Source organism: Cryptotermes secundus, unplaced genomic scaffold (genome assembly GCF_002891405.2).
Source record: "Cryptotermes secundus unplaced genomic scaffold, Csec_1.0 scaffold540, whole genome shotgun sequence".
Taxonomy (NCBI): Eukaryota; Metazoa; Arthropoda; class Insecta; order Blattodea; family Kalotermitidae; genus Cryptotermes; species Cryptotermes secundus.
The window spans coordinates 1,321,496-1,347,221 of record NW_019742447.1 but is presented as its reverse complement, the minus strand read 5'-3'; the positions used below and the strand labels follow the sequence as shown (position 1 = coordinate 1,347,221).

General features: G+C 41.0%; 1 protein-coding gene across 3 annotated transcripts in view; it reads right to left on the bottom strand.

The window, feature by feature from the left end:
* The window catches only part of LOC111873203 (calcium/calmodulin-dependent protein kinase type 1), a 310,803-nt gene that overhangs the window by 178,738 nt on the left and 106,339 nt on the right, over positions 1-25,726 (bottom strand). For all 3 annotated transcript variants that reach the window (XM_023867717.2, XM_023867716.2, XM_023867718.2), the window contains exon 2: positions 14,587-14,721. In XM_023867717.2, the coding sequence (XP_023723485.1) occupies positions 14,587-14,721 (135 nt within the window). The remainder of the gene's footprint in view (positions 1-14,586; positions 14,722-25,726) is intronic.

Here is a 25,726-nt window from a genome sequence, read left to right as displayed (position 1 = left end):
TCCGATACAGAACATATGTTCATTCTCACGATTCTGTGTGACTTCTGTTTGTTGCCTGGATAATTTTGTCATATAATCGTATTCATACAGAAGGTTGAAAGCCGTGTGCAAATCGCGGACTGGTGTCCACCTTGGATAACTGAACTGAACTCGGTCGGTCGCGTGATATAGCCTCGGAGAGAACCACATGGAACACACCGCGGTGTTTTCTATTAGATCCGTCCCGAGGCTATATAACGAGGACAAACGGGACCGCTTGACCAGGACGCTAAGCATCCTGTGTGGGGGAGGGTTTGAATACCTATACCATAGCCCCGCGACTCGTAGAAAGCGAATAAGATGAACCCAGCGCCTGATAGTATAACTGGGCCACTCCGAACATGGAGGATATAAACACGGGGACATAGCAGTCCAGGTTGGCGGAGTCTCGAATCCAGACAGTAAAATACTCGTATAGTCATGAGTTCCACAGTACTCAGGCGCAAGAATGGCTCTGCTGGCGAGGACAGAAGTAATCATAAATAACAGATGCGTTCTCTCATCGGAGAAAGCGCCCCACTTCTACAAAGAGGCAACCGTCTGACAGTACCAAAATCTGGTCTTGGTTCCCAGACTGGGCTTGACACCAAGATAGTCTGGTTGACTGACAGTCGGTAGCACGTCACTTTGACTAACTTCATCAGTCGCCGTCACGAGCAGCGGCGGCCATGACTTAGCTGTGAGAAGGCAGAAGGCCGGCAACGACGTGAACAGATGATTTTGTGGAGATCCGTTACCAGACGACTGATGAAGACAGCGTGTGCTGCAGTGAGAAGCAGAGTGTATGAATTAGTGAGAGCGTTATAATTATTTGTAGTTTCGGTTTGTAAGAGTTCAATTAATTCATTGCCAATCCAAAACCAGTATCTTGTCATAAAATCGTGACAATATCAATCAATAAATTCTTAACAGTCCTGATGGATAGGTTATACATGTTGCCAGCTGCGGACCCACAGTATATGGACCCCCAAAAATGGGGCAAAATATTTCATAGAGGAGTATGGAGTCAAAGTTAATATATTCCTGTGTATCCACAGCACAGCATTCCCTTCGCAAGTCGGGAATTTCAGGTATCTGTGGTCTTCCATTTACATCCTATTTTTCTTACGACAATTTATCTTCTATTGATTGTATTTTGTGAAAGCAAGGTATAACGTTAATGACATCTTCATTTGCTGTTCCAGATTAATATTTCTGTGCCACATTTTGCGACATTTTTATATTCCTATTCTAATATTACTGTGTACCTTTGGGGATTCACCTCAGGTCTCGTTGAGTGTTAATAGCGGAAACGGATCCTCTAATCCCCGAATTTCCCATAAAATATTGATGTTGCCAATTGCAGTGACCCCCCCACCACCACAGGAAAGTAACTCCCTCAGTGAAATATAGATTTCTATAATACCGAGATGTATAGTGGAATTAAACATATTACACCACAATCGGCCAATTACTCGTATTCTCCTGAACAAAACTGAAATTAACATGAAGATGGAATGATATCAAATATGTTTTGTATTCACAACGAAGATGTGAATTCAAGCAGTCGCATCTATTGCCGTCGTAATATCAAGTGCTCGTTCGGATTATAGATTTGGGACTAGGTTGGGGATCTGGAACAGGATTTAACCGAAAAATACTAACTACACTTCATGGGCAGTTGTATTCAGCAGGAATTTTAATTCTTAATAGAGAAATTATAGTTTTACGGTATCTAATGCCAGAATAAACCATTCCTTACGATCTACTGAGAAATACGAATGCAACTCAGATTTACATTACTAAGACGAGGGGTCTGTACTGTCGCTCATGCATATTTAGGCAGTAGCTCATAATCCAGAACAAATTATAAGGACAATCTCAATAATGAAAGGATTGCCTGGGGAGTGTCGGCTGTAGGCGATCCTTCACATTGCATTAACAAGCCATGTCATGCGCAAGCAGTAATAACGTCGACCCCATTGGCAAAGAAGTTCTTAACAGTGTTAACGGGCATGTTAAAGCTTACCTAAGTGTATAATCAACATAGTGAGAACTTGAAGAAAGATATTTCCCAGTGGAGGCAGAAGTCATGTATAATACGGGTATACAGCGGTGGACGAATTAATTGAAACACTAAGAAACTGAGGAATAGAATTTGTGTTGGCTATATTGATAGAACTTCAGTTGGCAACATTGACTGTTCTTCTTGCGTTTGTTTACACTCTGCATGCTCGCGTGTAAGTGCATTAGTGATTGTATTGATTGATAATCCGCGTGAAAGAATCAGAAAATGGGAGACTTGTCCAATTTCGAGAGATCGTCGATGCGCGGTTAGCTGGAGCATCTGTGATAAAAACTGCCAACATTGTAGGGTTCATCGAGAGCGACAGTTTCTACGGTTATGTCGGCAAACGCGAATCATGGGAAGACAACATCAGAGAAGGGGAACAGTGGGCGAAAAACAACATTGAAGAAAGATATCGTTTTACATTAAGAAGGATTGTTTGGAAAAGTCACAGAACTACTGCAGTACAGGCGACAGAAGAACTCAAAATTCATCTTGACGACCCTGTTTCCACAAAAACTGTCCGACGTGAGCTTCACAAACCAACCTCCATGGTAGGGCTGCAATTGCTAAACTTCTTATTACTGATACTAATGCTCAGATGCGTAAAGGATGGTTTCACGACCATAAAACTTGGACGTCAAATGAACTGGAAACGCGTGGCACGTCTTTCACTCTGTTCCCTACATCAGGAAGAGTTTACGTTTGGAGAACACCCAAGGAAGCCTACAATTAGGAATGCCTGGTTCCAAAAGTGAAACACAGGGGAGGTTCTGTGATGGTTTGGGCAGCAATATCGTGGTATTCTGTTGGTCGCATTATTACCATTAATGACCGAATTACTGCAATGGAGTACGTGGACAGGTTGGGTAATCAGGTGCATCCCATGATCCAGACGTTATTTCCGAACAACCATGCCCCCTTTCAGTCGTGGTTTGAAGAGCATGAAGGTGAACTTCAACATCTTCCCTGGCCAGTACAATCACTACATTTGAACGTCAATGAAGCACTCAGGCCAATTTTCTAGACTAGGGTGAGGAACTAACTCCCAGCTTCAACATCTCTAAAGCAATTTGAAGATGCACTTCAAGAAGAATTGTACAAAATTCCTCTAGAGACTGTTCAAAATGTGTACGAGTCCATTCCAAGAAAGAGTGCAGCTGTATTGAAGGTAAAAAATGGTCCAAAGGAGTATTAACAAAAGAAATGTGTACAGTATCTGNCGTGTTTTTATTTGTTATCTTAAAAACCAGGACGATGGATAAAGTCCAGAAACCCAATATATCAGTGTGTTATACACCATCGTCAGAATCCTATAGTAACTACTAGTATCTGTAGTGTTTCCATTATTTTGTCCAACCACTGTATGTCATATTCCCTAGTACTACCGATATGAATAAAGGAATCAGTCCTACGTATACACACACTGGACTGAGCGTGATACTGAACACGATTAAAATAAGAGGAGGCATATAAGGATACGGTTTACACTTATGTCTTATGATCTTCATGGAGGTGTGAATTCAAGCAACGGTAACACTGTCGTTTTAGTAAGTACACAGCAAGTGGCCGCTCTGATTAGACCGCCGTTTCGTATCAAAACCCTCGCACACGATTTTACTGTATTTTGTAGGTGCCTGTTTGAACAGAAAAAAATTTCCCGAGCTTTAAACTAAATTATATTTAACGATAAACATCACCTAAATTTCATACATTCGCGTCAAAATATTAGGGACATTCGTGGAAGAGAAACAATACCGAGTACACTGAAAAAAACATTGTTCGCTCGCTCGTGACCTACTATAGGCCCTTTACTTCCCATACAGGCCGGAAAAAACAGGTTCGAAGGGGGTTATCGCTCGAAAACGATAAACCGAGATAGTGAGTTTGGCAGCTTTCGTTAAGTTTGATCGCAAAACGTTTACTTTTCCTCTCGTCAATACAATGTTAGTCTTGAATGACTTGTCGTGTGCTTCAGAAGTTCACCCATTCACTCATAATTTCAATCGGCGGAAAACACAGTAATTATGTGTTTAATAGCGAAAAGGTTAAATCTGTTACTATCAGTTACTGTAAGTAAATACCTAACAAATTTAACATTCCCTTACAGGAACTAAAACTTGTCGCTATGTTAGTAAAATCCTAAATCGAAGTCGGAAGACCTAATATTTATTTACTGTTCTGTTCAGCAAAATTAATTCCTATCACATTACCGTTAATTCGAAGTCGTTTTCGCTTTCTTTTTTGTCATTAAGAAGAAATGCTCCATATATATTGTACATACTAGGCTTCTTCAAGGGGCAAAACAAGCAGCACCTTGTATGGAGGTCACGCTGTCTGTGTGACTGTAACTCAGCAACAGCACCTTGTATGGAGGTCACGCTGTCTGTGTGACTGTAACTCAGCAAACAGTACCTTGTATGGAGTTCATGCTGTCAGTGTGACTGTAACTCAGCAACAGCACCTTGTATGGAGGTCACGCTGTCTGTGTGACTGTAACTCAGGAAACAGCACCTTTTATGGAGTTCATGCTGTCTGTGTGACTAACTCAGCAACAGCACCTTGTATGGAGGTCACGCTGTCTGAGTGACTGTAACTCAGCAACAGCACCTAAATCGCTGATTTTTCTTTTGCATTGCAGAAACATTCGAAACGTTGTGGGGCAGCTCCTATTTGTAAGCGCACTGATTCATAAGAAAGTCTGATTTACATAAGGTTATAAATTATTTTTCTTTCATGTATCTCACACAGCATTATTCTAAATTTGATGGAATTCGATATCAGAGACAGCTGGCCATTTTAATTTGCTTATACTGACTAATAATGAAAAGCCTCCTTCGCATAAGACCACAAATGGACTTATTCATGTATCCAATAAAACAATCCACAGATTTCGTTTTAATATAATATTTTACACTATTATGTTGTTAAAATATTAAACTTACTCGTTCTGACTAATAACTCTGAAATTCCATTTATACATGACTGCAAGCATCCTTAATATACACCGCTAGGGATTTTGAGAAGTACGTTACGAACAAGACTCATTCCAGCGTCGATTTTTATTATGTTTTCTGGTACAAGATATTCGACAAATTGTTGTATCAGAATAATTAATCTTCCGCTACTCTTTTTCTTCCTCTAAATTTATACATGTACATATACGATGTATATACATATATATACCCAAATCATCTTAAAAACAAAATTCTGTGTTATTAAAAATAGAAGGAATTAAAGGAACCATATTTAAAATAACGCGAAAAAGAGTACAAACATATCAAAAGAAAAGGACGAATTGCAATAAGACTTGCAACTTCATTGCTGTTTACTTGTTTCCACATAAACTTCTATTGAGGCACTTGCGATACACAGAGCACCTAAGCTTTGAAATGTATTGTTCAAGTGATAAGGAACTTGTTCTCCAAGTTTCATCCGCAAAGCACGGCGTAATACGAACTCAGTGCGGTGGCCATGATAAAACCATTATATATATATATAATGTTGTCACGTATTATGTGTGACTACAGACGGGGTTTGGATTAGTGAATGGATTTACTGACCACTTGTACACATGACTCGTAACTACATTCAATTACACCACTACTGCTAATCACCACAGCATCTGCTAAGCCCTTTCCAGCCTAATCTGTCTTCACCAGCCATTCCCTGGCAACGTCTTCTAACATTTGAGATTCTTCGGCATTCTGAGCTCAGCTCCTCTTATCACAACTGCTCGTGCAGAACGCCACTCAAATGAATTCGTTTCAAACTGTCCTGCTCATTATATCACGGCACGGACCACACAGAAGACACCATTTCTAACAGTAAGTTTATTGTTGCGTGAGTATTCGTTGCCGCTGTACGCTATACAATATAAATATAGTACATATACATTTGTTACCTATGTCGGACTGAGTTTATATGTGGACAAGATCTACTTGGCAACGTCAGTGGAGTTCAGTATGCAAAATGGGCTTGGAAACAAGCCCTTCCTTATTCGCACCAGTATTATTCCAAACTTCGCACCGGCATTAATAAATCTGTCGCTGCAAATATAATATTAACAATTCGTTTCCTCTTTATTTCCGAAGTCTGTGACGCTCATCATGCTCAGCTACGAGATGAGCTACTTCAACGGCATACAACACATCAACAAGCAAGCAGTACAGAACTACAATGGCAGCAGCCTTCGCAATAATTTTATGCAAATTCAAATTTCAATTAAAACAATTACGTCAGTAAATTCTCATCATTGCTGCGTAATGCAAAAAACTTTTCTGTTCGCTGAGTGTAACTGTTCAGGATCGGTTACAAACAGTTCTAAATGTTCAGAACTGTTTCGTTATACAAGGGTTAACTAGTGTTGATGGAGCGTGGGCGTAAATGTGTAGAAGTGGGCGTAAATGTGTAGAATCGGTCGAAAACAGTTTTAACTTAAGGAAATAAACTAAGCAATCGTTTTTACTGAAAACACCACTAAATACCAGATCCTCCAAATTCAAATTTCTATCAACATCTTCAGTAATTCCCAATTCTTATTAGCGAATGCTATTTTTGTTTAGTGTGTTTAGGGTTTTCTAGGTTATACTAGTAAGAACTGGTAATAAAGGATTTCGGGTTTTTGCTGTAACACATAGACACTCTTAGACACGGCGATTTAAAGTCATATGGCCACAATTTATGAGGTTTCTGAGCATATAATTTTAAGGGGAAAATGCTAAGAAACAACTGTCCGATTCGCTACCGTTTCTGAGTTATGGCTGTCTTAATTTCTGTGTATGTTCATGCACTGGAGCCTTCACAACATCATAACATGGCACCCAACAATATCCACCTATGGTTTATGTCATTTCCGACGGCACATTAGTGATAACAGCAGAATGAAATGGCAAGATATTCATATGCGGAGAAACCCCATATGCGTATCGAGTATGACTTTTGTGATGCAAATGGCAGGACTGAAACGAAGGAATACCAGCGTCGGTATCCGTATCTAAGGCAATCAACAGAGGTGTTTGCTAAGGTGCATCTCAAACGCATTCATGTCACCGCCGTATGGTGGCAGCGGCAAACGCAGTACGCAGAACGAAGGGGAATGACGCACAATAACCCGTCTATTAGCATTCGTGGGGTCACATATCAAACAAGGCTCTCTCAGACTGCAGTTTGGTGTCCACTGCAAGAGGAGCAGTTGCATCCTCTACATTTCAACTTGTGCAAGGGCTACAGCTAAGGTACAAGAATCTTCACCTCCTGTTTTGTCGATGGCCTCTACACAGAACCGTACATGAACCTTACTTCCTGTGCCGTGTATATGATGTATATAATGATGAAGGAACATTGACACCTACATGGATCGACCGTGGAGGTCTAGCCTCTACATCAGCAGTGTCAAACATGCGGCCCCCACAGCCACAAGGTGCGGCCCCTCAACTTTTAGAACTAATTGATATTGAAATCAATATTAAAATTTTAGTAGAAATATTTTTTGTAAAGACAATTTTCCAACAGACCAGAAGACAAGAAGTCTCACGCAGACATACGTGTAAATTAGCAGGCTGCAGGAAATTCAATGTTTCGCTATTTCTAACATAATTTCTTGTGTAATCTCTCTTTTTACATACTGAAAAGCTGTTTGATACTTGTCAAAAATGGCATTCTCTTGCTTTTTAAAACTAGACTATTATTTATAGGGCTGAGGTGGCCATCTGTACAAGTTGAGTTTGACATGCCTGCTCTACATCCTCCTAATCCAAATCCACTCTATTTCTTCTTCATGCTAAAAATATAACAGGCCATGAGGGCCCACAGGCTTGTGAGACGTCGAGGCTCCCATATTTTCTCTACATAATCGGCTCATAGACGGCGGTGAGGTTCAGTCTTACGCGCCGGCAGCCCTTTACCTTCAGGAAGATTTCTGATATTCATTTCAGTTAGAGATTGAGTGAGATTGGAAGGATTAGGTAAATTGAAAAAGCCCACTTCATCAGGATTCGAATCCGCGACCTTCCGGCTTGTAGCATAGTACTACGCTACCGCGTGCTCCTCTTCTTCACGAGTTACATCAAACAGTATGTTTATGTTACAGAAGTAGAAGATCGCGATAATTTTATAAATCACATCTTGATAGGTGCGATAGACATTGCGAGCGAACCTACACAAAGGGTTCATATTGAGGACTGCATTCGACCTCGCTTTCAGGTGGGCGTACGAGCTGGAGGAGGGAACCTGTGTCGTTACTACTCGTACAAAGAAATACGCAGAAATGAATGCGCGTCAGCAAGGCCTGATGGGAAATTTGTGTTAAAAGTAACGTAAAATTAAAACGGCAGAGATCGAATAACTTCGAAATCCTCACTTTTTACTCAATGTCACTAAAATTAATAGAAATAAGGACGTTAAATGTAAATAACCGGATGTGCGCATGAATGGACAGTTTTCATCCTCTTAAAAAGTGACGAAACGTCTAAGTCGACGATTTATTTATGTTTTCTACTCAAAATATTCTCCTCAGCAACCTCCCAATATCTGGCCACACGACTCTGAATCACATGGTGTGTGTGCGTGTGCATGTGCGTGTGCGTGCGTTCCACAAGTAAAAGTTTCCAATTTACTTCCCACTTAATAGTTAAGACGAAAAGAGTACATATTCAAAGTAGAAAAAAAGGGTTGGAGCAGCTAACATTTATAACAACAGCTTAGATTTTGCTAAACAATTATTTCAAAATTATTTTCCCGACATTAAGTCCTACATACTCTTCTGCATACTGGTTTATAGGGTATCCGAATCAAACTAAACTAAACTAAACTAAACCAAACTGATATAAAGTAAACTTTACTCTCTGGGAGCACTGGAAGGTACACAAAGCCGACGAAGTTCTTCACTAATCGCCCCTACCTCGAGTCGGCTGATTCGAATTCACTCACCTTCATTCACGTGTAAGATCCAATTTAATATAATTTCCCCAAATATGTGTAGTCCAAAACTCGTATCTTGGTCCTCTTCTGTCCCTTCTCCTCTAAGACACCTATCCAATCCATCGATCTCTTTCTAGTCGTCTGAAGCGAAGGATGGAACAACATTCAGAAACGAGTTTGCACTGAATTCCACAAATAAAAACGGGAATTACACTTAATTATCCTCTGACAGAAGACTAAGAATGAAGGAAATTGATGATTTTAAGCGCTCGTGGCGATTCATTGTTTCTGTTAATCCTGCTCTAAGATGAAGAACGCCGTCTTCTGGGATGTGGCGCCGTGAAAACCTCAAATCTTAAAGATATTTTCACCATGTGGAAGGAGGAAGTGTTGCCAACATTTCGAAAGTGCTCTGGCAGCATATATCTCTGATAAACAGGCAAGGTTAGCCACTTCCACCTGGTGCGATTAGCCAAGTAAAGGATCCACATGCAATAAATAATAACTATATGTATCACACAGCAGGAACACAGTCCTTTGAAACTTCTAAGTAAACTGCTTGGGTCACTTTCAATGAAATCACTTAAATATGCTTCTACCGTTAACACAAGGAATTTCAATGAGAGGAGGATGATATGTACTCTTATTACGTTATGAACAGAAAACGGCATACAGAATACTTGTAAGCCCACACTTCCTACGAATTGTGTCACAATGAACTTTCGCGTCCCATAAAACGATGGAAATTTTTTGAGTGGATGAAGAACTGTTGGCTTCTCAAGAAGGGCTCGGATCCATGGAGTGAGTTGCTTAGTTAGGTAACTAGTTGTTAACGTCATCCCTGTAAATGGCCATAAGGCCCATAGGGTTTGTGAGACGTAGAGGCTCCCATATTTTCTCTAGACAGTCGGTTCACAAATGGCGGTAAGTCTGTCAGCCTTAAGCGCCGGTCGTCCTTTACCCCCGAAGAAGATTCCTGCTGTTCATTTCTGTTAAAGGTTGAGTCTATCCCAGTGCCATAGTGCGGCTGGAAGGAGTAGATCAACTGAAAAAAAAAATCCACCATAACGGGAATGGAATCCGCGACCTTCCGTCTTATAGCATAGTGCCTCAACCAACTACGCTACTGGGTGCCCCCGGTAACTAGTTATAACAATCTTAGAAACCTTAATAGGATATGCTAAACAATTTTGATATTTCACTACAGCAGGAGTGATAATTTGGAAGGTACAGTTATCTGCAATTCTGTCATCATGTGATAATCAAACAAAAGTTCCGTTTCGCTGCAAAATAATTACTGTTGAATGCAGGGCGCACAAACTTTGTCCACTTTCCAATATTACATCCTCCTCCGTTCATTTGTGTACATAACTTCGTAAAGAGTTTAGCACGTTTCCTTCGTTGGTGAATTGCAGCCTCCAAGGCATTCTTTGACTCACTGATATTGGCTTTCATCTCTGCGAACACCCAGGGGGTAACAGGAGATGTCACATAACTATGGGCGCGTCTCAATACATTCTTCACTAAAAGTTCCCTCGAGAGCAGAATCCTTAGCAAAAATAGGACAGCTTAATATCACCTTCATACTGTAACTGACAGTCGAGGGGAGTTAAGCCTTAAGCCGGGAGCAGGAAATATATGGAAACATTGTGACAGAATCGACAACTTCTGGTGAGGACATTCTCTAACAGCAAGAGAGCGGAACTGATTTTTAGAAGTAAAGCAAATAAAGCAAATGCGGTAACAGATTTGTTCTGGGGGAAGTCAGTTTTCCAAGCGGATACAACCAGTGTTTCCATGCCTGGCGGGGGAAGGGGGAAGGAAATTCGCTTACAAATTTGCGTTTAAGTCATTTAAGACTCTCTTTACCGATCGCCCTATAGTATCCGGGCAGAAGAATATTTATAATACCTCTACTCTTATTATCAATACAGTATTCTTATTTTAATTTGATTTTTTTAACCTAAGAGATGGCAGATGTCTGGTTTGTATTCACGCCTGCGGCGACTATGCTTACAAGCCAATTACCACATGCGTTACTCAAGACTGGCGTGGAGTATGTACTGAAGATTTAAAACGTCGCAACATTCAGTACTAATACAAAACATAAAACTCACCACAGCCGCACACTTGAATCTGCAAATGGCATTTCTTTTATGTTATTTATGAAAGTTGTTCTAATAATGGACTTCCTTATATGACAAATTATGGTAGTTTAAAGCAACATAAATGTGGCATAATACTGGACTGTACAAGACTATGTACGCGGTGTGCTGATAGTACAACGGAGGTTAAAAGAAATTCCGTGTTTATTTCAGCTCTGTAAAAACAGTAGAACTATTTTCCTCTTCATGTACTCCGGTGAGAAATTTCAGGATTAAATGTAACGAAACTGAAAATTCGAAAATCAGTTAAGTGAACGATATCATGTAGGAGAATATACAAGTTTACGAAACATTTCGAAGATAATTCTCGAATGCAACGGAAACTTGCAAGTTCTTGAAACAATTTCGAGATATGACACACTACGTGACGTGAAACTGTGATATATATTAAATGCACAAATAAATTCACAAGCTCGAAACTGGTTATATTTGAAATGTTTCGACTTATGCACAAACTCATACAGTAAATTTCGTTTCGTTTTACAGAGAGTGGTGCCAGTCGCACACTAGGCACCGGACAAGTACCTACCATTTACTAACATACCCACAAAATACAGATCCTTCGCCTTTCCAACCGACCACTCTCTGGCAGAATACAAAAAATATATTATTATGTCAAATGTTAACGTGATTTAAAAACTGTTATAAATAGCTGTAGAACCTCAAATTCGGAGTAACTCCCTGTAATTATGTAGCTTTCACGGCGCCCTTAAATGGTAGCATTCCTCTCACTACTACTCGAGTCACTTCGTAGCATAATGTCTCCACCGCAGCCTTTACCTACATTATGGAACTAGATAACTTCCAGCAAAATTTTGTTTAGTGCAACCATATATGTCACAAATGAACAAGAAATCTGAGTTAATTAATAGATGTTTCAAGACGTTTTAAATTTTCTTTCCTATTACACATTTATTGACCGCCTCTGTGGTCTAATGGTCAGAGTTCCCCGGCTACAGAACCAGAGGTCTGGGTTCAATTCTCGGCGCTACCAGATTTTCTGAGAAGTATTGGGTTATGAACGCTGTGCACTCAGCCTCGTGAGGATAATTGAAGAGCTATATCTACGAAATAGCGGCTCCGGTCTAGAAACCCAAGATTAACGGACGCGGGGAGCCGTTGCGCTGACCACGCGACATCCTCTATGCGCTAAAATTGGCACTAACTTCGCCGACAAGCGGCGGTCCCTCGGTCGGTATAGGTCGTTTGCGGACTAAAACCAAGGAGTTTGTTTTTTATTACACATTTATTATCTAGAATGAAACATACTGTATTAAGCACAGGAAGTCCGCGTTAGCAATTGCTGCGAAATTTGTGTTAAGCAAACGTCGATCTAATCAATAATTGAACGAGGTCTACAAAAACTGAGATCACGTTTTACAGAATTCATGCAAATAAGTGATTCTCAGCTGTAGCCTCAGTCATTCAGTGTTGATTTCCTTCTCAGTTTATTCAACGACACTCTCTGAATTACATATGTTACATGGCGTAGAATGGTGCACTGACAGCAGAAGACAAATTTAAAAGGAAAGTGTCGCAGCTTATTCGATGGTTCATTTCAGCTTCTACGTGTGGGAACGGAGATTTATGTATGTTCTGCAAGTTTTTCGCCCTAAGACGCATGAATTTTAAGCATTCAAGAATGAAAACAAATTTAATAATTCTATAATGTTTGTGACGATTACCTCTTCACTAAGTAAATGTTATGCCGGACACTGCTCACTGCAGTACGGCGACGGAGGCTAGCCCTTTCTAACGGTCCCATCTGAGTTGTATTTTTTCCCATCTGGTGACGGAAAAACGGATCACTTTTCGAAACGTCGTATATGTTAAACAGGCTCCAGATACTGGATGGTGTCCAATAAAATATTCGTATAATAAAAATACATTTAATTCATTAAAATAATATTCACTTCATTCATTCAAATAAAATGGCGCCGATAATGAGAACGAGCATTTAACCTTTCAGAATGGAAGTTTCACTTGGGCACAGCACAAACTGGGGCACCAGCGACAGGTAAGCTACTTAGTTGCTGTACGGACACGTACACAACGTCGGCAAAGTTGTGTTCAGACAAAGTACTTGCTTTAGCAAAACGAAATGTACAAGTCAAAGCCCACCACATGTGGACATAACCGATGTCATGAAAGAAATAAACAACCTTTATTCGACCAAGTAACTAACCACTTCCTATATTTATTTAATTTTGATATATCCTATTAGAATACGGCGCAATTAGACTAAAAAGAAGAGTTCTATCTTCTGGGATACAACGCCGCACAGTCCGTTGAAAATCAACCGATGTTTCGAAGAAATTCTCTACTTATCACCAGCTTCAAGCTGATTTCTTGTTTGGTTTACTGGTCGGCCCTGAAGATGGATGCAACATGTTCCTCAGTAACATTTGTTGAATTTCAACAGACTACATGCAGTTATGCCGGTTACGGTAGCCGAGCGGTCTAAGGCATGCACTGTCTTCGCTCGTTCGGAAGCCGTGATCGTGGGTTCGAATCCCACTCAGGGCATGGATATTTGTGTGCGTTTTTCTGTGTTTGTGTACAGGTAGAGGTATTGCGACGAGCTGATCACCCGCCCAAGGAGTCCTACCGAATGTGTATGATCTAGAAAAACCGAAGTGAATGGAGGTAGGCCTAGGCCCACTGGGGCTGTAGTGCCAAGGGGGGGGACATGCAGTTATATCCTACAATACAGAACTCTTCATAACCACCGCCGTGGAATTTTTAAAATAAACTAAGAAGAAATTTTCTATGAGCCGAGACATTAAAGAAAATTGAATCACTTACTCCTAGGTAATGGGCATATTTTTATAAGCTTTCCTTCCTGCTTTGTACGGGTCAAGCTAATTTGCCTTGACATAATTAATAGGTACAAATCTAATGATGCGAGCTAACTGCACTTCAGACATCACACAACAGATTCAGATATTACTCTCAAAAGCATTTCGTTAAATGTTAGTAAGAAAAAAAAATGTTTCAAATAAATGCTGTGGATCTCATTATTAGAGCTGGTAGTTTATGTTGCACGCAAAATTTCGGCCGACAGACCATTATGAGGAAACGTAATCAAATGAATTTTGTTCCAAAATTAAATTCGCCACACAAGTTAGACCCACCCCTAACATCGACGACATCAGCACAGTGTGCAGAATACACACGTGGGCGCGAAGATACTGTCATTTCATTATGCTTTCATTTTACGCATATTGTGCAATGGCACTTACAAATGTTGAAATGCTAAATTATAATGACCTACACTGTTTGTAAATTGGCTGTGGTTTTCTATATGTGTGCATTTCTACAGCTGCCTACGGCAGTGAACAACAAACGTGTGGCAACACAGATTTACATGGTTATCAGTGAACTGACGTAACATAAATATGAATCTCAACTCACCTTCTGAGGACCTTAATTTCATTCTCTAAGGAGTCTTCCTTTCCTTTGAGCGCCTTCTTGTCGATGATTTTCACAGCAAACATGAGGCCAGGCTTCTCCTTGCTCTCGGCCAGACGCACCTCAGAAAAGGCACCGCTGAAACAATCCCCAAAACAGTCTCTGTTAGCGCCAAAATATGTTTACGGAGACTTTCTGGTGAAGAGGAGCAGCACAGACCGTGAGGAATTGCACTGGTTACTCATTCAAATTTTATGTCATGGTAGAATGTAATTTTGCTACCATTCAGTCTTCTCGTCTGCTGTCCAAGAACATAAAAATTAGAATATACAAAACTATAATTTTGCTGTGGTTCTGTATGGGTGTGAAACTTGGTCTCTCACATTAAGGAAGGAACAGAGACCGAGGATGTTTCAGAACAGGGTATTGAGGAGAATATTTGGACCGAAGAGAGATGAAGTGACGGGAGGTTGGAGAAAACTGCACAACAAGGAGATCCATAACTTGTACTCTTCTCCAAGTACAATTAGAATGATCAAGTCAAGGAGAATGTGGTGGGCAGGGCATGTAGCACGAATGAGGAAGACGAGGAATGCGTATAGGATATTGGTGGGAAATCCAGAAGGAAAGAGACCACTGGGAAGACCAAGGCGTATGTGGGTGGACAATATTAAAATTGATCTTAGAGAGAGAGGATGGGATGGATTAGATTGGATAGATCTGGCTCAGGATATGGACTATTAGAGGGTTCTTGTGAACACAGTAAGAACCTTCAGATTCCATAAAATGCTGGGAAATCCTTGAGTAGCTGCAGAATTGGCAGCTCCTCCAGAAGGGCTCAGCTCCATGATTAAGTTAGTAAGAATATAATCTTAAAAATTCGGACATTTTTGACAGGTCACATTCGAACGTACATTATATTTCGAGATCAAGGCGAGTATCACATCGGTAGAGCAATAGTCACATCATTCTACTATCGGATTATGCGGCATTAGAGCTACAAAAATTCAACTGCTGAAACGGAATGTGAACATACGATATTAAATTAAACTGGCTGAGGAGAAAATCTAAAGTTGGTAAAAAAAGGTTAAAAAAAAAGGTAACGTAACTAATTAAACACTATGCACCTGGCACTAGTTGGAGATGAGTGGTCAGTTTCATGCCCCGGTCGCTTTAACCCCGGCGAAAGAGCCCACGGTCCCATTGTATACGAGGTTGGGTGGATCCCAGAGCCGGTCTGGACGATTGAAGAAGTGGAAATTCTTTACTCTATCGGGACTCGAACAGTCCAGTCCGTAGGCAGTCGCTATACCGACTACGCTATCCCGGCTCCAAATCTAAAGTGGGCTTTCGAAAAACAGTGATAAAAAATTCCGGTTCCGATGAGCAGGAAATTTCTTGTAGGATCTGAGGCTGAAGTTTTATCTTCTGTAACGTAACGACATGCAGCCCGTTGAAAGTAATCTGACGTTTCAGTGGAACATGTCGCCCCCATCTTCAGGGTCGAAGAATAAGCCAAGCAAGAAACCAGCGTGAAGCAGGTGGTAGGCACAGTCCGCCACCTGCAGATTTATTGATGATCACCTGAATAAGTACCCATGAGAAACCACTTAACCACGGGCTCATTATCAAGTGTTTTATTACTAAAATTGACATGTTTCAGCGTGATATCATTTCTAAATAGTTGTTACTGATAAATTCGAATTTTACTTCGGAGCTTCATTAAATGTCACCTACATAAACTGCAACAGTAATAAAACAAATGTCCCTTACTGTGAAAAATAGAAATATTTGAACTTATTTTTTAATACATATTAGTTTTCATATAGGTCGAAAAGACTTGACATCTTGCAGCCTTCCTCGCAGTTCAATAATTTTATTCTACATTTAGGTATAAACTGTAATGGCGTGTGAAATTCAAGATTCGCTAAATTAGGCTCAATGTTCTTGTAACAGTAACAAATCAACAGGGTACACATATGCTTATACGTACAAAGTCATAAATTTACAAACGACAGATCAAATCTGGTATCCCTGAAAGTGGAAAATCTAGAACTTACCTCAATTAGAGCTGCAAAATGATTAAAATATCTAAACGAATAACCGTCTATCGATTAATCTGTAAATTAATAAAAAAAAAGGAACGCATTTTGTCGTGAAGTACAATACTCGAAAGTAATTTATTATTAAATGAATAATAGCCATGACAATTGAAATATGAAACTAGAAAGATGTGTCTGACAACAATTCTCTCCAATTTTTCAAAACAGACAAAGATTGATGGACAGAACTGCCGAACGTAAGTAGAGACTTGGCCTAAAAATGTGAAACTAATACCTGACAACAGTAAGAGAGACGTTATACGTAAACAGCTGATTATCTGGCGCTAAAATCCATATCCGTATGCTTGAAATCATAATATTTGGTCATACTTCAACAATTTCATAGATTAAGAAAATGAATTATAGAATTGATCAATTAATCGAAGAGGTTTATCAAGTAATTGTGATAGCCCCAATTTTAATTAAAGTCGTCCATTCTGGATGACAATGGAAGAGAATTAAGACTCACTAAAATAATCCATCGCCGGTCACGGTAGCCGAGCGGTCTAAGGTATGCACTGTCTTCGCTCGCTCGGAAGCCGGGATCGTGGGTTCGAATCCCACTCAGGGCATGGATGTTTGTGTGCGTTTTTCTGTGTTCTGTCTACAGGTAGAGGCCTTGCGACGAGCTGATCACTCGCCCAAGGAGTCCTACCGTATGTGTAAGATCGAGAAAAACCGAAGTGAACGGAGTTCATGGAGAGAGGCCTAGGCCCACTGCGGCTGTAGTGCCCATTAAAAAAAATAATCCATCTTCAGTTAGGGTGGTTCATTTTGTGGTCTGTGTAGTTTGAGCGTCTGTAAAACTATAAGAGAATTCCTTCGTAATCTCACACACGAGTTAGGTTTTGTGTGTCCGTACGCCGAGTAACATACGGATATCAAAATTATTGACTTCGACCCCTCCATGATGGGTCGTGTTTCAAGAACTTCATTATTGCTAGTAGTGTGTTCCGTGCGAAACTCATGTTTCAAAATTGTTCCTCAGGGTGATGTCTGAAGAAATACGTCACAGTTATGTTTTTAAATTTGCCTTTCACAGTAACATTAAACCAAGCCAGTTGGATCAAGCACACAACCTGTTCGAAACCAGGCCGGGACATCAGGAATTATCGTTATTTTCCTCAGCCTCTCCAAGAAAATGCCAGGATAGTATCTCAACTAGGCCACGATTGCCTCTTTCCAGAGTCTTTCCAGTTCACTTTTCACCATCAACCTCCTAGTCGATGCTATACAGTCGAAACTACAGAGTTTCGTTATATAGACCATAAATATAAAAAAAAAAATACTGTGATATGACGCCTGAAAGCCGGAATAGCGGAGCCAGAGCGGAAGACTATTGCTAGCCAACGGCTTGACGAACACACGTTCCCGCAGCAACGAAGAGAGCTAAAGACCACTGAGAGCGAGCGGCTCGCCAAACACACGTTCCATCAGCAAATAACAAGTCCATTGCTAGCCAACGGTTCAGTAAGCACGTTTCCGTGATAACAGACATTTTCCGTGGATACCGGTAACCTATATAAGGAGCCGTGCAGAGAAAAACGATTCAGTCGTAAGGGAGCCGTCATTCGAGAGTTCAGTTCATTTCAAGTCAGTCATACGTGTAGTTCATTCGCCTGAGAATTCAGAAGGCAGCTCAATAGTTCAGCTGTGAAGAGTTAATCAGCTAAGATTCGTTACCAAGCAACGACTAGCGAAAGCAGACATTCAAGATTTTATTTTATGTAAGATTTGAGGCTTTCACGGCGGTGACTATGAAGAAAGCAGTCTTCTGGGATTTGGCGCCGTGTATATGTGGTGTTAACCGACGTTTCGGCCGAACGTATCGCCCCCATCTTCAGGGTTGAAGAAAAAGTATAGGTAAATCTGCAAGCGACAACACCGTGAGACACGGTAAAGCAGACTGATTTACCGTGTCTCACGGTGTTGTCGCTTGCAGATTTACCTATACTTTTTCTTCAACCCTGAAGATGGGGGCGATACGTTCCTCCGAAACGTCGGTTAACACCACATATACACGGCGCCAAATCTCAGAAGACTGCTTTCTTCAAGATTTTATTTTGTGTGCTGCAGTTACAGTAATCTTTAGTGTGTGTAAAGCAGTGAGACTATTATAATTATTTGTAGTTATGACCCATGAATGTTCAGTAAATCTATTCACCAGTCGAAACTGCGTTACTAAAACACGTGACAATATGTCACCAGACTGGATTTATTATAATCCCTTTTGTGAACGTGGCAACAACTTATTTATGTCACAGTTAAATCGATTTTGCAAGAAACGTACTTCCTCAGCGCGCTCGTCCAACACTGAAACTACCCTGAAGCTGCCGTTTTTAATTTATACATGATCTCCAATTCGAAACTGTTTTGAAAAGATGAAGCAACAAGGATATATAAAAAAACTATTTCTTGAAAGCTGGTTCTCAACAAGGAGAGTTTTTGTTTGAAAGACTTCATTTCAGAATACAGATCATAAATCAGGGCATGTTTTTCTTTTTCTCGCAGCCTTATATTAAAATTATGTGTTTAGTCAAGCCAGATGGAAAAGCCAGCTTCCATACAAATTCACGGTCGAAAAGGAGGGCGAGCAAATTCATTTCTATCCGAAGGTCACAAAATCTCGTCAGTAACTTAATCCGACTTAACCATCCGACGCAGAACATCAGAATACTCGGCTTAAGTCTCTCTTAAGAAAGCACGGAACCGAAAATGATGTAGCTCGTGGGAACGAATAAAATCTACCGCTGAAACAACATAGTCCATAACGCAAGAAGGAGCCAACGATTTTCCACAAAGCGCCTGCTGATGAATAATACAATGAACAACCATGGGTCTGGGATAGCTTGCAATTTTAGCTGCATTTTAATTTTAGCGTCCTTCTAATTCACTATACAGAGTGATTTTAAATCAGTGTCGGGGTTTCCGTGACCTATAATTTTCAAACCTGATAAAATAAAATAAAACTGCTTATGGAATATGAAAGTATAAAGAAAGCAGTCTTCTGGGATTTGGCACCGTGTATATGTGGTGTTAACCGACACAGTCTGCTTTCACCGGTTCTCACGATCTCTTCGCTTGCAGATTTCTTATATTTTTTCTTCAACCCTGAAGATGGGGGCGATACGTTCCTCCGAAACGTCGGTTAACACCACATATTCATTCATTCATCAGTAATCTGTCAGACGACAGGTCCACAGTCTCTTCCAAAACAGTTCCTCCACTTAATGCGATCTTCTGTTTTTGGAAAGAGACTATCCAGGAAAAGTGATAATGTGGTAGTTTTTCCATTTGCTTTCCACATCGCAGTACAACAGCCGTTCAAACCACTCTGGTCACGCCTGTTGCTATACGAACTTGAACCATCTCGAGCATCATTTGCTCTGTGCTTCAAGTCGCTGCTGATGACGCTGCTTCCGGCATCAGTTTTTGGTGTCTCTCTTCGTCTGATGCCTACCCTTTGACCTGTCCAGCAAGGGAGGCCCTGCCAGTAGCTACGCTACCGCTGGTATAGCTCTCAGGGTCCTTGGCATACTCAAACCCCCTCACCACGATAAGGTGGAGACACCAACGAGGGGGTTTTTGGCAAAGTGGTTCCCGCGGGATTTTGGCGCCCAGCGGTGCCAAATCCCAGAAGACTGCTTTCTTCATAGTCACCGCCGTGAAAGCCTCAAATCTTACATATGAAAGTATAACTAAAAAAAATTATTTCGCAGCGATGTACTTGCAGTACTGGTGTCTGCGAGAAAATACGACGTCATATCTTAAAATGGCGATTGTTCAAGAGGAAGCAATGTATGTACTTTGGTTTCCCGGAACAAAGTCCGTTATCAAAACGCAACGTCGTTACAGAACTCAATATGGAAAAGGTCCACCTCCAGATAACGCTATCCGACGTTGGTTAAAGCAATTTCAGGAGACTGATAGAGTTCTGAACCGAAAAGGAGCAGGAAAACCGAGCACTTCGCAGGAAGATCTTGATCGGTTCCAGGAAGCGTTTTCTCGAATGCCACAAAAATCAACTAGAAGAGCTTTTTTGCAGTTAGGTATAACATAAACGACTGTTTAAAGGGTTGTTCATAACCGCCTTCACCTCCATGATACTTTAAATAATAAAACTTTCAGAGTGACATTTCATATTCCGCAAGCAGTTTTGTTCAGTTTGAAAATTATATACCCCGATATTTCTGTCCCCATCAGGAATAACGTGCTATATTTTCAAGAGGTACTTCAAGTTCTTGAAAAATATCACCTTGGTGGTACAACCCGGGTATTTAGAAGTGACAGTCCAGGAAAAGCTGCGCAGGTGTTGAAGGGTATTGTGATTAGTCATTCGTTTGTTTTCAGTGCGCGCAGACGTCTCAAGTTCAGTTAAAAGCATCCTTTCTTGTACAGTCACGTTAAAAGTTTTGACTCTTGGAGTCGTATTTGAGTGTATTATTCTCTATTTACTGTATTAATATTTTATTCTATTGTTTATTTTTATTCGTTGATTTTCTTTTTTTTTATTTATATTTGTACATTTTGCCTGTCTCCTTTAACATGCCACCTACACGAAGTAAATTGAGTGGAAAAGTGTTGCGTTCACAATCAAGAGAAATTGTTAGTACTCGTAATGTATGTATATATAAGTATATGAAAGAGGCTGGGCCAACAATTACAGTGAAGAACATAGGAGTGGAAGTACCAAACGCAACAGGTGTATCGGAAAGTAGTGTCAGAAGAATAATAAGAGAAACAAAAAATATCGAATCTGGGGCTTCCACTTCCTTTTCAACACCCCATAAAGAAAGACCTAGGAAATCTCCACTAGCCACTTTGGACGACTTTAACGAGTCTGTGTCGAGACTAAACCGCCAACACAATGCAACACAATGAGGTAAGAAATTATTTCCTTTTGAGAATGCCTGTACTGCATTCTCCTCCACACGTGTCAGCATGCTGGAGCTCTCCCCGCCACTGCCAATACTTCTCCTACTACGCGTCGGAGGACTGTCACTTCTAAATACCAGGGTTATACGTATCTACCGAAGCTACTGTAAAGTAAAACCGATTAACAATTCTAGGAATTAACAATTGCGACGTATCAGAAATGCCAACATATTTATCGAGAGCAGTGGAAAACCACTCAAATTTATAAGCTAGTTCCCTTTGTTACGGTTGATATCTTCGGTTTCACTTGCGACCAGATTTTCAAACAGTCTAGTCTCTTGAAATTAAATTTCTCGGAGCATATTTCCTCAACTATTCGAATTACAAGTATATTAGATCTTATTAGCGATCCCCTACGGTTTAAGCTAACACGTACATCTGCCACCGGAAGATAGGCAACCTTACCTGCATACCCCGCTGTGTTTTCCTTGCCTTGAAAACACGTCCTTGAGACGAATATCTTAGTTTCCGAGATTCTACCTTATCAAGGAGAGCGGTTTTATGGGTTTGAAATATTCAAGTAAACACTGAATTCCTTCAGTCTTGGTACATATCACTACAAAGGCCCTATACTGCACAGTGCTGTTCCATCTGATTCAGTTAAATATAATTCGAACTCCACTCTTCGTTAAACAATATATACTTCGATTCGACGTATCTCTTTCCCCTACAATTCGACTAGGTTATTTTAAAATAAACATAAGACCTGATTTTAGTTATTATCAACCTTGCATCTAAGGCAGTGGTCGCACACTTTTTGACACAGTGCTCCCCATTTGGTTTCAACCAAACCCTCAACCACCGTACCCAATTTTTTATTAAAATAAATGCAAGTAGTTGTACACGTATTACGATCAGCTGACTCGTAATTAATATGACACCAAACGTTTGAGTAAAGAACTGAAGTTTTAAAATGAAAATGCTGCTAGGCGTCTTTCATTCGGCGTAAAAAAACGCCAACAGATATTGAAAACAAATGCTTCTAATTTGTTTTTATATATCTGGATTAGCAGTTCAGTTGGGTGCTTTGAGATGAGATGATTAAATAGAACTGGAAAGAATTAAGTATTTGAGCGGATTTTATATTAAAATTTTATTTGTCTCGTAGCTCCCCCCCCCTTCATTACTGTGCAACAAATTGTCAAAACCAAACGGGAGGGTGCTCACTGCGCGCCCCTAGCTCCCACCCAGGCATCTACAGTCCGCCAAAGCACGCAACCGAGTTATGCATTATGTGTTCTGTGAGAGAGGAACGGAAATCTGGTAAGTTAGAAACAAGGCCGCGCCACAGCACAAGCGGTTAGTCGCTGGCTTCCCACCGCGGCGACCCGGGTTCGATCCCGGGGTCTGGACAAGTGGGATTTGTGGTGGACAAAGTGACGTTGGGGCATGTTTTCTCCGAGTACTTCGGTTTCCTCTGCCAATCTTTATTCCACCAATTTCTCCACAATCACCCTCACCTATCATGTAGCGGTGGTACAATAGGCCAGAAGTGGCCGCAGTAGAAGGGACTTAGTCCCACCACACTAGCAATTAAAAAAAAAGGTAGAAACAAAACTGAGATTCAAGAAACTTTATTGCAGACTGCAAGTCAGGTCTAGTGGACAGCATTCTTAATTCGTATTCAGGAGCTTCCGGTTTCGAATCTCAGCCCTGAAACTAGATATCAAGGCTGATAATTTTCGCGGCTTTCCTCAATCCAGCTAGAAAATTCAGAACTTTGCAGCGAACTCATGCAAGACAACGATCGCTTCCCTATACAACTTTTCCAATTCAGTATTCATAATCTTTCCAGTCAATGCTGCAGAAGCGTCGCTAAACATTCCAAGAATTAAACAATAATAGCCACACCATGATGTTTGAAATGTGGCAAAAAGCGATCCCCTCCACTGACAGGAAATCTATTTCTGGGACCCAATAAAAAGATGCTATCACTATGGATAATGTAGTGCACCTAGCTGTTTGTGCTGTTTATATGTCCTTGACTATCAAAAGAAAATAGCGACGATTCTTTGCTTTATACTGTATTAATACATACACACGGAGCAATTTCCCAGAACTGTTTAAGAAATCTCCACCTTGAATTTAAATCTCTATTATATTACAAGTTCACTGATATACCTTTTAAATAAGTCGCTTCAGGTATGACACATCCGGAACTATTCTGTATCAAAACCGTACGTATACAGACTGACGTTTACAAGGTTTCTTGAATTTTCTTTTCCCCCCTTGGCACTACAGCCCCAGTGGGCCTAGGGCTATCTCCATGAACTCCGTTCACTTCGGTTTTTCTAGATCTAACACATACGGTAGGACTCCTTGGGCGAGTGATCAGTTCGTCGCAAGGCCTCTACCTGTAGACAAACACAGAAAAAGGCACACAAACATCCATGCCCTGAGTGGGATTCGAACCCACGATCTCGGCTACCGTGACCGGCGGTTTCTTGAATTGCTTTGGGTAAATATCGAAATCACCTATATACCTATCTATCTCTGTCTGTCTGTCCGTCCGTCCATCCACCCACCCATACATCTATGGAACTGCGGCCCTTGTGGGCCTTGGCCGCTTTTTCACCTTCTTAATCTATACATAATCGGCAGGACTCCTTGGACAGGGGACCTGTCCGTCTCATGGCCGTTACCTACACACAGAACAACACAAACATAGAATAAGTTCACACAGACATCTATGCCTCGATTTGGTTTCGAACACACGATCTCACTCTTTGAGCTGGCGAAGACGGTTCATGCCTTAGATCTCACGGCCACTGTGATCGGCCTATCGAAATCATACCTGACCCATAAATTGGAAGACTGGACATCCTTCCTAATTCTTCCCCCCCCCCACAAATCGAAAGATTTTACACCTATCTAACTGCCTTCCCACCGCGGCGGCCCAGGTTCGATCCCGGGTCTGGTCAAGTGGGATTTGTGGTGGTCAAAGTGGCGCTGGGGCAGGTTTTCTCCGAGTACTTCGGTTTCCCCTGCCAATCTTCATTCCACCAATTGCTCCACAGTCACCCTCACCTATCATCTGGGGTTGGTACAATAGGCCAGAAGTGGCCGCAGTATAAGGGACTTAGTCCCACCCCACTAGAAATATAAAATCCAACTGCCTGCTACCGCTCACGTATACGTGCTCGCACAGGTGACTGGAGTGTCTGAGAGAGAGCGTATACTAACTACTTCAGTGAAAGGGAACGAAAGATATGAGCAACGTGGGAAACACAACAGGAAGTCAATAGAAGGCAGAAGGTAGTGACAATACAGCTACTGGTCTGCTATAAAAAGCGAACTGTTAATTACGTCTCTGCGTGTAGCATCGGACGGTAGGAATGAATTGGAATGGGTTAAGAAGGAGGCGAACGTGGCCTAACAGAGGTACTATCACACTTGTTTTGAGCCACTGAGAAATACCACGAATAGCGTCAATCATGGCGATCCGAACCAAGAAATTCTGGAATACGAGTCCAGAGCGTTACCGCTATACCAACCTTCTCGGTCGTCAAGGCCTGTATTGTTCTGTTTACTGGCCGACGTTTTCTCAACTGCATACAGGTTTTCTTGGTTACGGCAGTTAACCCGTAAAAAAGGTAAAGCTCTCCCCGTGACAGGCTGTGGAGACTCATAAGGTTATGAGAGGTCGAGGCTCCCACATTATCTAGACAATCGGGTCACAGTTGGCGGTGAGGTTATCAGCCTTACACGCCGTCCGCCCTTTAGCCTCCGGGAAGATTCCTGGTATTCATTTCTGCTAGAGGCTGAGTCGACCCCAGGGCCACAGACCGGCTAGAAGGAATAGGTCAATACAAAGTCAAATTACCTCATCGTGAATCGAACCCGCTTGTAACAGAGTGCCCCGGCAAACAGTTAAATACAGGTCATTAACTGGTTATGTAACGACGGTGTCAGTATCGTACTGTTTCTCGGTTTGTTTAGCTATGCTCTATCAACTGCCTAAGGCTCTGCCCGTGATATATTTCTCTGGCGCCCTCCATAACCACATATAATTGAGCCGATTTTTAATATTAATTCAAATTGTAAGACAAGAGACATTTTTGAACGTCTGAGTAATATTAAATATTTTCGCAATTTTTTTTATTTTT